The sequence below is a fragment of the Euphorbia lathyris genome, chromosome 3, assembly GCF_963576675.1.
Source record: "Euphorbia lathyris chromosome 3, ddEupLath1.1, whole genome shotgun sequence".
Classification (NCBI taxonomy): Eukaryota; Viridiplantae; Streptophyta; class Magnoliopsida; order Malpighiales; family Euphorbiaceae; genus Euphorbia; species Euphorbia lathyris.
Window position 1 is genome coordinate 27,644,471 of NC_088912.1, and position 16,583 is coordinate 27,661,053.

Sequence of the window (16,583 nt, forward strand, 5' to 3'; positions counted from 1 at the left end):
AATCATAATATTAGTATGTTCATAAAATATGTTAATAACAAAAATCATGTTAATTAATTAAATGAAAAAGTTAAAAAGAAAAAGAAAAAAAAAACTCTTTTTTTGTAACATAAAAAGAAAACACACAAAAAAACTAAGGCAGAATCATTTGGAAAGCTAACATCCAAGTTATCTAACAGCAACCTTTCTTAACACTTATGTGAAAGGAAAATGAATCATTTCATTGATGTAGATCTTGAAGAAGTGTTACAGAAAAAAGAAAGAGATGAAAACTCTTGAGTTCTTCATCTAGCTTCTCGAATACAGAGAGAAGAGGGAAAAAAGTAATTAAAACTAATCTATACTTACCTATTTATACTAACAACCCTTACATTACAAGTGGGCTGTGCACAAAGCTTTTACAATAAAGTCCCTACACTATTGTACTTATAACCATAAATGTAGAATCAGTTACAACCAATTAAACCAAAATATATATTAAGAACATAAGAGAAAATAATCACAATACTATAATTAATCAGTAATTAATTATGTATGTTAACATCTCCCCTCAAGCTGGAAGGTAAACGTTAATGACCCCTAACCTTTGTAACTGAAATTTAAAAGCAGGTGTATGAAGCGGTTTGGTAAAAAAATCAGCTAGTTGTTCATTAGATCTAACTGGAAGCAAGTGGACCTTTCTAGCTTGAACCTGTTGTCTAACGTAGTGGCAGTCCAGTTCTATATGTTTCGTCCTCTCATGGAACACGCTATTTTTAGGAATGTGAATAGCAGAAATATTGTCACAGTATAGAGTCGGAGGATGCGATTCTATCATATGCAGGTCGTTAAGTAAGTATTGAAGCCATTGGACTTCGCCACAAGTGAGGGACATAGCCCTGTATTCGGCTTCCGAAGAAGACTTGCTAATAGTTTGTTGCTTTTTTGATTTCCACGATATAAGTGACTGTCCTATGAACGTGCAGAAACCCGTGATTGATTTCCTGGTTTCCGTGCAATTGGCCCAGTCAGAATCAGTATATGCTTTGATATGAATATCAGAATTAGCATACAGCATAATGCCTTGTGCAGGGTTGCCTTTTAAGTATCTAAGAACTCTATGTGTCGCGGCAAGGTGTAACTCAGTGGGTTTATCCAGGTTTTGAGAGAGTTGCTGGACAGCATAACTAAGGTCAGGTCTGGTATTAGTGAGATACAATAACTTGCCTACTAATCTCCTGTACGAAGTAATGTCCTCTAGTAAAGGTGAACTAGTATAATCAATTCTAGTCAACATAGGCGTAGAACATGATTTGCATTCTAAAAATCCAAACTCCGCAAGCATGTCAAGAACATACTTCCTTTGACACAAATGTATCCCATTAGAAGTCCTAGATACCTCAATTCCTAAAATGAACTTGAGCTTTCCTAGGCCTTTAATAGTAAATTCCCTGTTTAAGAATGCTTTCACCTCTTTTATGTCATCATGACTATCACTCGCAAGGATTAAATCATCTACATAAACAGTGATAGCAATAAACCTGTTATTTTTCTTTCTAATAAAAAGAGAAGGATCAGCAAGAGATTTGGTAAACCCTATGGATTGCAAAGCAGTAGCAAGCTTAATGTTCCATTGCCTACTGGCTTGTTTAAGCCCATATAAGGACCTGGTCAGCCTACAACTAGGATTAGGGACATCAGTACTTACACCAGGGGGTAATTTCATATAAATTTCCTCCTCAAGGTCCCCGTGCAAAAACGCGTTGTTAACATCAAGTTGTTCTAAGTGCCATCCTTTGATGGCAGCACAAGCAAGAAGAACCCTTACAGTGGTTAACTTCGCAACAGGGGAAAACGTATCAAGAAAATCCACTCCCTCCTGTTGAGTAAAGCCCTTGGCTACTAACCTAGCTTTATACCTATCTATTGTCCCATCACTCCTTCTTTTTATTCTAAAAGTCCACTTACAATCCACCTCCCTTTTATCCTCAGGTTTAGAGCATATCACCCAGGTCTTATTTTTACTTAAGGCTTCTAATTCTTCCTGCATAGCTTCCTGCCATTCAGGATGACCAGCGGCTTGCTTATAAGTCTTAGGTTCCTGGTCAATCATAAGAGCTACGGAGTAGTTCTTTTGCGACCGAGAGAGTTTATCATAGGAAATAACTTTGGACAGCGGATGGTAAATGGCACTTTCAATGGGTGTGATAGAATGACCCTGAGCAACAGCACAATGGTAATCCCTTAAGTATTCAGGCTGCTTAAAAGTTCTGTTCGACCTCCTAGTTCTAGGATTAAAGGATACATTGGCAGGGGAAACCTCAATATCCCTATTGAGAGTCTCTTGAGAGATGGGGACAACATAGTTATCAGTATCTCTATCAATCAGTTCTTGGTATGGAAAGATATTTTCATAATAAACTACATTTCTAGTGACAGAGATCTTGTAAGACTCTAAATTGAGGACTCTATATCCCTTGGTGCCTGAATGATATCCTAGGAACACACATTTCTCAGCCCTGGCATCAAATTTTTTCCTATCTCTATGCAGAGTGGAAGTATAACAAAGACAGCCAAATGATCTTAGATCATTGTAATCAGGAATAGAGTTGTTAAGCAGCTCATAAGGTGAAGCAAAGTTAATGACCTTGGACGGCAGCCTATTAATTATGAAAACAGCATGAGATATAAAATAGGTCCAATAAGTGATTGGTAATTTACTCTGAAATTGCAATGCTCTGGCAACATTTAGAATGTGCTGGTGTTTTCTTTCTACAAGACCATTTTGTTGCGGAGTTTCAACGCAACTGGTCTGATGTATAATACCTTTGTCGGCATAAAAGCTATCTAGTCTGAATTCAGGGCCATTGTCAGTCCTAACAATTTTTACTGTCTTGCTAAACTGAGTTTCTACCATGGATATAAACCGTTGAACCAAAACGGATATAACAGACTTAACCTGAACAAAGAAAACCCAAGTGTGCCTAGAGTAATCGCCAACCACAGTGAGGAAGTATTTGTTTCCATTAACACTGGTGTTAGTCGGACCCCATATATCCATATGAACCATATCAAAACAACTGCTAGTTTTAGAATTACTGATAGGAAATGCAGGCCTCTTTTGTCTAGCTAGATGACATACATCACAAACAAAATTACCAATGCTCAAATTTCCAATATGCTTGTTAATGTGTGCAAAGCTAGATTTTCCTATATGTCCAAGACGATTATGCCACATCAAAGTATTGCTATTATTATCACAACTACTCAAGGAACCATCATACAATTGATCAACAGAACCATTGTTCACAACATTCACATTATTTATAACATGCTTATTAAAGAAAATATCAGCATTCAGGCATGGTCTGTGCAATTGATAAAGCCCATCATTGGATTTAGCTATACCAATCGTCTTCCTCGTCTGTGTATGTTGTATAAAGCAGTCACTATTAGTGAATTTAAGCTCACAATTCAAGGTGCTTGTAAGCTTGGAAACCGAAATTAGATTATAGGAAAAATTAGGAACAAACAGAGTGTCATGTAGAATGAAGTCTTCAGTGAATCTAATTGTGCCTATGTGCGATGCATAAATTTCAGTTTTATTAGGCAAAAGATCCTTCCAATTATTCATAGGTCTTAGTTCAGAAAACATCTCTTTAATACTTGATATGTGGCAACTTGCCCCCGTATCAACTATCCAAGAGATTTTCTGAGTTCTTGCAATAAGAGACGTATGTGACATACCTTCGGTGACATTAGTCACGGGGCAAATGGACGCTGTGGCGCAATTAATGTGTGATGCATTGCTTGTCGATGGAAGGAGCTTCAACAGCTGTTGAACTTGTTCACTCGAAAGCTGATGTGCGTTTGCACTAACAGGAGCTGCTCCCAAAATACCGCTCTCGTTGATTTCTGTTTGATCTTCCGCATTGACGAAATTAACTCTGTTATTTCTGTTCTTGAACTTGTAGCCCGGTGGATAGCCGTGTTTCTTGTAGCAACTATCCACGGTGTGATTCTTGAAGCCACAATGAGTGCATTTTTTACCATTCGAACCGAACTTCTTGTTTCCCTTGGAGTTCTGAACAAGAGCTATGAGTTCTTGAAGATCTTAAGTCTGACCTTTGGGGTTCTGAACTAGAGCAAGCAAATCTTGACCAATATTGGCCGCATCGAGAGCTTGGTTTTGACATTCATGTTGAATTATCAGGGAGAACACCTTGTTGATGTTAGGAATGGGATCTGTGACCATTATTTGAGATCGGACAGTAGCGAAAGTGTCGTTGAGCCCCTTCAAGAAACATACCACCTGATCTGCATCTCTATTTCTCCTGACCGTATTCAGTGCGTTACACACGCATCCTTCACAAACACAATTCGGAATATCCCTGATTGAAATATACTCATCCCAAAGCATCTGTAGTCGCGTGAAATAATCTGAAACCGATTTATTGCCCTGCTTTAACGTGTAGATCTCTCCTTGAAGAGCCGCTAGACGAAAGATGTTTGACTGTGCAAATCTTTCTTTGAGATTGACCTAGACTCTTCTTGCATCTCCCATCCATAACATGCTTTGAGCGATGGAAGCAGATAATGACCTAACTATCCATGAAAGAACCAGATTGTTGCACCTTTTCCAGCTAATGAATTGAGATGAACTGCTCGCCGGCGCCTCAATCGTGCCGTCGATAAAATCCAGCTTGTTTTTGGATAGCAACGCCATTTTCATGTTCTGGCTCCATGAATGGTAGTCATTGGTTCCAGATAGTGGTGGATTGACAAGAATGAGAGAGGGGTTTTCACTTGAGTGAATGAAAAAGGGGCTAGACTCATCAATTCTGTTTACCATAGTGAAGAATTAATAGAAAAACAGACAAGAAGAGGAAGGAAGAACTTCCAGAAAAGAAGAGACCCGAAGATCAGGAATGAAACAGAAGAAAGATCGAGAAAAAACCCTAAAATTGAGGGAAGAAGGCAAGAAGCCTAAAATTGAGGATCAATCAATGACCGATCGTTGTAAATCTGGTGCGAAAAAGAAAAGCATATTGCTCTGATACCATCTTAACACTTATGTGAAAGGAAAATGAATCATTTCATTGATGTAGATCTTGAAGAAGTGTTACAGAAAAAAGAAAGAGATGAAAACTCTTGAGTTCTTCATCTAGCTTCTCGAATACAGAGAGAAGAGGGAAAAAAGTAATTAAAACTAACCTATACTTACCTATTTATACTAACAACCCTTACATTACAAGTGGGCTGTGTACAAAGCTTTTACAATAAAGTCCCTACACTATTGTACTTATAACCATAAATGTAGAATCAGTTACAACCAATTAAACCAAAATATATATTAAGAACATAAGAGAAAATAATCACAATACTATAATTAATCAGTAATTAATCATGTATGTTAACAGCCTTCGAACCTCCTGTGGCAGAGAAGAAAAAACAAAGACTCCAAAGTCAAAATCATGAGTCATACCAGCCAAAAAATTAATAACCCGATTTTGCTCCCGAAAAACATGACGAAACCGAACACACTCAAAATTCCTGATAAGATGCTTAATACCTTTAAAGAGATTTCGACCAATATAACCAGCAACGCCATTTCCATTAAGAGCATCCATAATCTCGGAATTATCCGATTCTTAGAAAAAAACTCTTATAGTTTCATCGATTTCCAAGTAAAGGAATGAAATATATTTTTATAAAAAAACAATAACCGGACCGCACAACAAATCAGATTTGTAGCTAGATCAAAAGTTACTTGGTCAGTACATAATAAATAAATAAATAATATTTATATATATTATATATATATAATTAATTTAAAATTATTTTTTATAAATTATATATATATATAAATTAAGTGAATAGCCACTGCTGTCGGCGGTGAATACACTTACGAACAAAAAAAAAGGCACATTTACACAGAAATTTAAATTTGTAAAATTATCTACATTTAAGTCAAACAATTATTTAAATTATATCAATGAAGGATAATTCCTTTTTAATTTGGCAATTACTATGGCAATTCCTTTTATTAGGTCTCTTAAGAATCACAGGATAACTTAACATTTCACATAATAAATTCATCATATTTGATAAATAGTAGATAATTTTTTTAAATATGACTGATTTGTATTTATTTAACCATTTATAAATTTTATGTAAATAGCCTTAAAAAAATTAATAAACAAAAAAATCAATTCAATGTGACTTTCACGCTCATTATTTTCAAATTAAAAAATAAACAGAAATAAATAAAAAAGAGAAACTCAACTAACAAGCAAATGTATGTTGAAAAGTATTAAAATAACAATTTTGGTTTTTTTTTTTTGTCAACTTCAAATTTAAATATATAACGGATAAATGAAGTTTAAATAATTTGAAATATATAAACGTATTTTATGTCATGAAATCTTTTTAAGAGTATATTATAAACTCAAAATAGACAAGTGATGTTGTATTTATATTTTGATAAAAAAATGTATAAATTCAGTTGAATTGATGTCGGGGGAGTGATTTAGCATCCACGTTACCACGTATGTGTTTAGGAAAAAAAAAATACAAACATGTTATAGTTGTTTGTTGTAAGTTTGATGAATGTAATTTCAAAATAAGGACGTTGAAGGTGAGAAATGTTAGATATGTAATTATCTTATTTAGGAATTATTATTTGATTGATTTTCAATTATCACATTACCATAATTATAGGCATAATTATAGAGTGCTTTTTATGGTTACTTTGTTTTTGACAAAGTACCATTATTTGGTGTGTTTTCACCATTGGATGATGGATTAAAAAATTAATCCAATGGTGAAAACACACAAAGTAACACTTACTTTGTTAAAAACAAAGTAAATATAACATTTACCATAATTATAGTAATGTGATAATACCATAATCAAAGACATAATTATAGGGATTGTTTTTTGTAAACTCTTGGGTATTTATACTCTTGTTAATCAATAAAAATCCTCAAAGGTTCTACTTCTATTTATTATCACATTACTATAATTATGCTATAATTATGGTAATGTGATAATTGAAAATCAATCAAATAATAATTCCTAACTAAGATAATTGCATATCTAATAAGAAAGAGCTTTACTACGTTGTAAGTTTGACATATATAGACAGATAGAAAATAACAGAGTAGTATGTTTATTTTGTATCGTACTATGGCTATCTTGAAAGCTAAGATATAATCGGTTAAAAATTTAAAAAATATAAAAAGAAGGACCACATGGTTAATATTAATAAAAGATATGGATCTTATAATGTGTTTTTTAAAATAGGAGACTAAATAGTGTGTTAGTTAAAAATGAAAGGACTAATAAATTATTTAACCTAAAAAAATGCTTTCTTTTTCTTTTAACTTCAGAACGTGAACAAGAACAACGCCCAGAAGGAAAGAACGAGAGCGGGCGAGGAAGAAGAAACTGCTGCTGCCGTGCCGGCCGCCGCCGCCGCCAGGAAATTCCTCTGCCGTTTCCGCTGCCTGGGGAAGAGACAGGAGAGAGATAGAGAGGTAAGTTTTTAATTTAAGGTTTTAAATTATTTAGGGATTTTGATTAAATTAAATTGATAATGTGATAGTTAGGGTTTCTATTTGAATTGATAATATTTACTGGGTGTTTGTTAGAATGGATTTAGGATATGGAATCGGGATAAAAAAAATACAAGATAAGTTATCCTTTGTTTGGGAGATAGAAGGGAGATAGAAGAGTGAGACACCCGATCCTCAAATCCTGTACCCAATAGAGTGTTGCATAAGGAAGTGGGATAAACTAAAATAGGATGGAAAGTCCATCTTATCCCTCAATTTAGTATTATGTAGTTTAAATAATGTTAAAATAGTAAAATGTATTATTTTATCCCTATTCCTATCCTACATACCAAACATTGAATAATAATTGTCGACTATCATATTTTTATTACTATCCCAACCATTTATCCTTATCCCAATCTTTATCCTTATCTTTATCCTTATCCTAATAAAATACCAAACGCCCCGTTAGGGTTTTGATTTTAGGGTTCATTGAATTGAATGTGATATTTTGAGGGTTCAATTGAATTTATGATATTTAGTTAAGGGATTTTGATGAAATTGATAATAGGTTAGATTAACTTGCCACTTGTTAGGCATTCGTTTTCTTAGTATGGGTAAAAACAACTAGGTACTCACATTTTATGATACAATTTGCATTTTGCAATGTCTTTTACTTTTATAAACATGTTTAAGTAGCATTTAAATTGTTTTTCTTACACAAGCCACCCGGGTTTGGGTCCTGGCCAATACTTAGATTTGAAGTGTTTAAGATATTAGAATTATTATTGGTTGAACTGCTAAATAGATTTGAATATGGACATACAAAGTCTCTGCTTTTGTTTGTGCATTGTCTGGTTCAACATCCTACTGGTAATAGATTGTAGGGAAGGACATGAAATTATGGATACAGACCAGGAAAAATGAAAAATAAGAAAAAACATGTGGCAAGAAGTTCATTTTGTAGTGAACTTTGTGAAGATTCTGAATCTTTATCATACAATTTTCTGCTGTCAAGCATAGTTATTAAAGGCGCATGGCGCACTAAGGCGCAAGGGGTCCTGGAGCCATGGCGCATAAAAAATTTAAAAATATAAAACTGACATAAAACAAAATCATGGAAATATCTTAAGCATAAATAAATTTTAAAATGCAAAATAAACCTCATATTAGAAAACTTTAAAGTTGAATACTAATTCCTAAGTTCAACTCCTAATCAAAACTCTCCAAATCCATCACTCCTCATCATCACTATCACACTCCTCATCTAAGGCGTCATCAAACTATTGATCATCAAACTGTTGAAGTTGAATTCCCTTTGGCTTCTTTGTTTCTGTTGTTTGAATCTGTTTGATGTGTTTTCTTTCTACTAAACTTCTTCCTCTTTTAATGACTCTGTCTCTTACTCTTGTCTCTTCCTCTTCAAAGAGTCTCTTCGTCTTCTAATTAGTTTAAAACCTATAAAATGGCGCACCAGGCGCGCGCCATGGCGATTGCGCCTCGCCATGGGGCTGCCATGGCGCTAAGGCCTGCGCCTGGTGCGCCATGCGCCATAGGCGCACCTTTAATAACTATGCTGTCAAGTATATTGTCTATATAGTTTTTGATTATGAATGTGATATAATGGAAATATGGCAAATTCTTTCATCAAAGAGATATGCGATCTTCCTAAGTTTTTGGCTAGATATAATAAAAGAAAAAATAAGGGTGATTAGAGAACCTATAATTGCTTATTTGGCTAACTTTTGTTTTGCCCTTTGTTAGGTAGGTATATTACCAAATGGAGTCTACAGATGAACATACAGAGTATGCTAAATTTGAAGAAAAAACAAGTCGGACTATTTATATTGACAACCTCACACCGCTTGCAACTGAAGTTGTCTTGAAAACTGCTATAGATCAGTTTGGAACTGTCAAGAGTATCCAGTTTATTCCGAATTATTTAGAACCTAAGAATACGGCTCGATGTGCTCTGGTGGAGATGGATAGCGCTGAAATAGCGAAAAAAGTCATTGCAGAGATCGCCCAATATCCTTTTATGGTGTGTGGGATGCCAAGGCCTGTGCGGGCACGACATGCTGAACCTGAGATGTTTGAGGATCATCCAAAGAAGCCTGCTAGAAGGATAGTGTGTCGTTGGGTAGAACCAACTGACCCTGATTTTCAGGTGGCTAATGAACTGAAGCTTCTTGCTAAAAAACATGCTGGGGAAGCTTCCTTTTTGCTGACGGTAAGTTTATGCATTCTGAGATTTCGTTAAAGTTTTTTCCTCCTTAATCTAGTTGTTAATGTTGTTCCATGCTTGGCTCAAAGTATTATTTAGCCCCTGACCCATAAAAAATGTTTGTATTTGCCTCATAACCTATTATTTTGTGACATTGATCCCTTGACGTATAACAATCAATCACATTTGGTGCCTAACGAATGAGAATCAATCACATCCAGTCCAAGTTAGACGGAAATTAACGAATACATAAAGAGACCCGTTAAATCGTGTGTTAGATGATTACTTATCAGGTGGAGAAGAATTGATGTTCTCCAAAGTTGTAGAAGCGGAGAACAAGTGGTTTTCGGGTGTGAAATATTATATGAAAATGCACCAACGAAGTAGATTGGTGAATTATTATAATGGTTGTGTTACAATTAGCATCAAAACATCTAACGACTCTTCTTACATACGAGTTAGTTTCCGTCTAAATTGGACCAAATGCAAACACGCCTTTTGAGCCTTATGGTATTCTAAATGCTGATTCTTTTCTTGTAGCAACAAGTGGACAGAGAAGAGAAGCTACATAAACAGCAAATGGAGTCACTGAAAGCAAATTATAAAAAGTTTGAGATGATTGATGGTGTCTTGGGTGACAGAACTGCTCAGAGATTGGCAGAATATTATAAAATTGGACTTACAGAAGATTTATAGCTTCAGTTTAATGCTTTTCTATAGTAAGATCTTATTGTAAGCATCTTGTAGTTGAATGCTTCTTCTAGTTTTTGTATTTATTCTTTCAATCATCTGTTTCCAGTTTTTCTCTATTTTGAATGCTGGTATTATCCAGTTTTTCACTGTTGATGTTTTTTTTAACAGAATCGAATTGTTATGTTGACTTAGATGGGTATAATTCTAGAGATTTTTAAATCCTCATTATTACTGAATATGTTAGAGATTCTTGAATCGGATAGAATATTCGGATAGAAAGATTCAGAATCAGATTGAATCATTGATTTTTTTTTCTTCGTTTTAAGTTCGAGCCCAATTGTATCGTTGATTCAATAAGAAATAATTATGGAGATGGTCAATATTACTCCTAGTATTATCAACAGAAAAAGGGAGCAAGTTAAAGGATTGGATTCCTAATTCTAAGTTGATGCTGAAATGAAGTACCGATTCAGTAGTTTGAACTCTGGAAACAGGGTTTCTCCTCAAGGCAAAGTTAGTGTTCGATACGATAGAACGAGCTGTTCAATAGATATGTATGCATTTAGTTATGTATGCATTTAGTCATTACATAATTGCATGATATAAATGTAATAAAAATAATAGTTGTATTGTATTACAATCACAAAATGAAGTAGGAAAAAAAGGAAAATTGCGATAATGTGGTAACTAGGGTTAAGTGTAGATTTTGGAGATTCTTGAACCAGATCAATATCTGAATAAAAAGATCCATAACTAAATTGAATCGTTGAGTTTTTCGTTAAAACCGAATTGAATTGTATTATTGATTTGATTAAGTACAATTCTGGAGATTTTAATTTCTAATATTATTAAGTAAATGTGTTTGAGATTTTGGAACTAGACTCGATGCCTGAAAAAAGATCCAAAACCTGATTAAAGTTTTGACTTTTTTTTTTAGGACAGACATTTTCAAATCCTCGAAGCGGATATTTGTTTGGGTTAAAACACACTATGAAATAGGAATGAAAATGAGATAATCTCATTTCTAATATTTGGTTTTCTAATTTGAATCATGGAATCACTCCCCCTGATATTCAAACTAATTCCTACATTTATTTACATTTTGTTTGTTTTCAAGCTTTTTTCCACGTTTTAGCAATCAGATTTCTTTAATTTTTTTTTGTTCTTTTTTCTTTTTATCTACCTATGTTAATGTGTTTTTTTGAACACCTACCTATGTTAATGTTAGCTGATATTAATAATATATTTTTAATTAACTTTTTATAATAGGAATTTTTAATGGTGTATATGATTACCATAACTTTTATTTTTGGTTTCTATTTAGATGGTATTTCTAAATTTTTATCTATTAAATATATTATTATTATTATTATTATCTAATAAATTTTAATTTCGAAATTTGAACCAAACGTTTCTGATAGTTAGATTCCGATCCGGATTAAACCAAACAAAATAAATAAATATTTATTCCGATTTCTATTCCGTAACATTATGATTCCGATTCCAACATTTAAACCAAACGTCTCCTAATTATACCGAACCATACTCACTCCTAGTGACAACTATGTTCACTTTTACCGCAGAAATTGCAATCACAAAGAAAGAAGACTGTTGGTTTGAATTAGACTTGTTTATGGATTGGACTGGTTCTGGTCGGGTCTAACTAGGTTTTACACTAAACTACTTTGTTCAAGTCCAACTCAGTTCACTTATATTTATATTGGACGGTGGGTCTAGTTGGACCAAGATAATTAAGAAAGCTGATTCACAAACCCAATCCAGCCCGTCCAATTATATATTTATATTAAAAAATTAATTAAAACTTATATTAGATTATAAATGTGAACAATAAAAATATAAGAAATTGAAAGTTTAGTTAATTAATTCAATAAAACACAATAAAGATAAGTTTATGCAATAAAAATATATTTAATAAAGTAATAAAAATCAATTAGAGATAATAAAAACATATATAAAAGGTATATATATAAAGGCGGAGCGGGTTGAGTTTGAGCTTTTAATATAGATTTCAAGCTCAATCCATTCTATATGTTGGCTTTAGCGGGTTCAGACGGTCCAATTTTCGAATATGTACATGGTTAAGTCCAATTCATGAGAGTAGGGTTTAAATGGGCTGGTCGGACCAAAGAGCTCATAAACAGGTCTAGTTCGAACTTAAAAGGTCATTATAGATCCGGGCTTTGTAGAAAATAATCCATAAGGTATGACTTTGCAATTAACTAATCCATAAGTATTGCTTAACCGAAAAATCTACTCACAGATCCTTTAACTACAAATTTTATAAACCTTAGACCCTTTGATGAGGGCATCCAGTTAAATAAATGTGAGGTGACGGATAGTAAAAGAAGTCGAACCAAAATGCAACACGTCTAAGAAAAGAGATAACAAGATGTGTGAAAATAAGAGGCTCACAAGACGTGTCAAGTAGCCACACGACGTGTGGCCAGAAAATGAAGCTCCTAAATTTTTCTGATACGGTATGTGACTTTCTCACACGACGCGTGTCCTTACTTAATCAGCAAGCTCTTATTATACACTAGAAAAACTAAACCCTAAACTCGTAAACCCTATACCTTAAACGTGTTGCGAATTCATATTAAAACTTACATTCTTTCCGACATTGCCATTGAATTTTATACAAATATCCATCCAACACCGCAGTGCAGTTGTTCACACAAATTATGTTCCCCAGCATACAATGAGTTGATATTAACGGGGTGTTTGTTAGAGGGGATAAAAGCACAGGGATGGAGATAAAAAAAATTGAGACGACTTATCCCATGTTTGTTTTAGAGATAAGTTAGAAAGATAAGAGAGGGATATGAGTCTTATCCCTCAAATCCTATACCCAGGAGGGGGGTGGTATAAGGAGGTGGGATAAGCTCCTGCGATTTTAATAGGATGGAAAAGTTCATCTTATCCCTCAAATTAATGTTATGTAGTTTAAATAAGGTTAAAATAGTAAAATGTATTATTTTATCCATATCCCTATCCCACATACCAAACATTGAATAATAATTATCGACTATCATATTTTTATCCTTATCCCAACTATTTATCTTTATCCCTATCCCAACATTTATCCTTATCCCTATCCCAATAGAATACCAAACGCCCCGTAAGTTAAAGGTATTTCCGAAAAGTTAACTTTAAAAATATGTAGTTTGATAACAAGTGTTGTAATGAGTATAAATATATAAGGGTGTTGTTAAACCCAGCCCCAAATTCCCACCCCTAGCCCCATGAAAGGACGAAAATGCCCTTTCATGGGTTTTGGGGAGGAAAAAGCTATTTTTTTTGCCAATCCGACACGCGGGCGTGTGGATACCACGCCTCACCGCGTGGTCGGGCGTGATAGCCATACGCCTCACCGCGTGGTCGGACGTGATAGCCACACGCCTCACCGCAAGGGCGGGCGTGTGAGCATCACGTCCGACCACGCGGTGAGGCGTGTGGCTATCACGCCCGACCACGCGGTGAGGCGTGATATCCACACGCCCGCGTGTCGGATTGGCAAAAAAAATAGCTTTTTAAACCCGTAAATTGGCCGTTAAACCCGTAACTACATAATTGTACTTAAAACCTAAAAATACCATACAATTTTAACTAAAATCAGTAACAATAATATAAGTTAATGAATAAATATTATTAATTACAACATATAAAACTAATATAATCTAGTCCAAGCCTCTCTCCTTTCAGCGTATAGATTGTCCAAGTGACGAACACTCGGATGATGAAATATACGCCATTGGGTGGAAATGGGAGCCACTGAAAATATAGGATGTAAATAAAGACGTATGTAGTGATGATAACTCCCCAAATGACAAATCACAATCTCTCGCTCTGGTGGTCTTCCATCGTCCGAACGCATCGGCAGTATAGTGCAACATCCTAACTGTGATGTAGTAAAATAAAATATATATTAATAAAATAAAATATACCCGACATCTCGTTGTTATGCACAGATGAGGATGAGGAACGACCTCGACTACGACTACTCCTCGAACGTGAGGACCGTGCTCGACATCGTGGTGCCTGACTGTACTCCCATGCACTCGGATTTCGTTTCGTTGATGAATTCCCCTTTGGTCTACCCCTAACAGTGTCTTTGACCTTAGGTTCTTTGAAGCCACTTTGTTCCGGGTTTATCTGATCATGAATCATCATCGATATGCTACGCACCATTGAAGGATCTAATTTTTCAACCTTTTCCACAAGAGAGTGAAAAAACCAGTGATCCTCAGACCCGTCAGCATATACGGGAGCACTAACTGGTATGTCACTCAAACCTTCAAACGCAAGAGATCTCCAAAAAGGATGGATTCGGCCAGCACGGACCGATGTGTCCATGTCAATATACGTTTTAAGCTCACATGCACACGGAATGCCATGAGTCATGGGCAACACGCATCCGCATTCACTTACCACATCCATACTCAATCTGTGCATACGCTTGAGCTCAGCATTTAGTACACGCAAGCAGTAATGTGAAACGTGTAAGTCGAGATACTTGAAAGGTGCTCCACGGTGAGCCACCGCAGATCTTCTTCTCGAGTCCTCGAGTGAGTATCTGATTATATACCGTAAAGGATTACAAAACTAATGTATTACACTTTAAAAGATTAAAGCAAATAACAGAATAAATGTCTTACTTGATTGCCTCAATCTGAGCCTCAATGTCCTTGTGCACCTTCGCCCACACTATATCGAGTGCACCAGTAGATGAATTCAACCACTGTTTCAACTGTGCATGTGAACTCTCCACTCGACAGGTTGTGGTGTTTCCTAAGTGCAGCACCTTGTTCGTCCATGCTCGACAAAACTTCTCTTTATGCACTAGCCATGTGGTCTCCACGTACTCTATCACACGAGGCCAGTTGGCAGTAGTATCCTTCATGGCATACACTGCCGCCTCATATTCGGCTACTGTCGGGGCTTCAATTATACGTTTCCATTTGGAATTCTTAAAAATTTCACCAAAACTCTTCACTCCACACAACTTGCCTACTCTATCCTCCACATCTTTATTAATATGCCATGTGCACAATAAATGATGACTATGAGGAAATGCCTCACGAACCGGCCTCATCAGTCCTAACTCCCGGTCTGTAGCAATGGCTGTTGGATGCACATCAGGTTGGAGCAAGGATGCACATCAGGTTGGAGCAAAAGCTTCAATTTTTGTAACACCCACATATAACTTCCCTCAGTTTCATCCTTCATGATTGCATAGGCGATCAAGAAGTTTTTGTTTGAAGGCGTCATTCCAATGATCTCAAAGAATGACATCTTATACTTGTTTGTTTTATATGTTGAATCCATACCAACAAACAAGTAATAAGATCGGAACAGTGTGATCGATGTAGGATGTGCCATAAATGAGTCACAACATTACTGCCCGACACCGCTTGCGTCCAATGTACATATTCCTTATCTATATCAAGCCGATAAAACTGACTGATTACATCCTGACCCTCAAAGCTCTCAGTCCTGATTTTCTCCCTGTAGTTATAGATATGTCTTTGTGTCGGGCAATCCTCCAGATGTTTTTCTTTGATTGCAGCAAAAATAGCACAAGGCTTAGCTTGAGCTGAACTCATTTCACGAACAAGTTTTTTGGAACCCGGGCTTAGTCCGCTCATCTGTCTGTAGCCCTGACGATATACAGCCAACTGATGACAGTGATGTCCTCTATCTCCAGCAATCCCATTCACCACCCAACCGCCTAATTCAGCGATTTCCAGAACCTTTATCTGGAATTTGCAACCACAGTACTTTGTTTTTGTATCCCTCCATAGTATAACATCCGTATCCATATCCCTTTTCCTTCTATAATTCTTAATACCACGAGCACATTTAACCAATATCCACTTTGACTTGCCCCCTGTCTTGTGCGACGTTGTGGTTAACTCGAAGCTGATCCCGATTGTCGTCTGTTTTGCCCAGTTAACAGCTTCATGATATGTTTGAAACGTTTGTTTGGGAAAAAACTGCGAACTGTAATCAATGCCGTTTCCGCCAAATTCTTCCCACGAAACCTCCTGCAAATGATAAATAACGAACATTAAATTCCAACACGCGACATTTCTACAGCTTTTCGGTGTCTA

The 16,583-nt window shown here is 35.6% G+C and overlaps 1 protein-coding gene across 2 annotated transcripts; it reads left to right on the plus strand.

Moving 5' to 3' along the window:
- The first annotated feature begins 7,359 nt into the window (after positions 1–7,359).
- Positions 7,360–10,688, plus strand: LOC136221772 (ASI1-immunoprecipitated protein 1). 2 transcript variants are annotated; one of them, XM_066009202.1, is made up of 3 exons: positions 7,360–7,517; positions 9,300–9,765; positions 10,300–10,688. In XM_066009202.1, exons 2-3 carry the CDS (start codon positions 9,316–9,318, stop codon positions 10,453–10,455), a joined length of 606 nt encoding a protein of 201 aa, XP_065865274.1. In that variant the 5' UTR covers positions 7,360–7,517; positions 9,300–9,315; the 3' UTR covers positions 10,456–10,688. The 2 variants fall into 2 exon arrangements, with proteins under 2 accessions (XP_065865274.1, XP_065865275.1); XM_066009203.1 differs by having other exon boundaries at positions 7,362–7,517; positions 9,304–9,765.
- The last annotated feature ends 5,895 nt before the right edge of the window (positions 10,689–16,583 follow it).

Coding starts and splice junctions, on each gene's coding strand:
- LOC136221772 (XM_066009202.1), top strand. CDS start 9,316: ATGGAGTCTACAGATGAACATACAGAGTATGCTAAATTTGAAGAAAAA. Junction 9,766..10,299: donor AAGCTTCCTTTTTGCTGACG/GTAAGTTTATGC, acceptor CTTTTCTTGTAG/CAACAAGTGGACAGAGAAGA.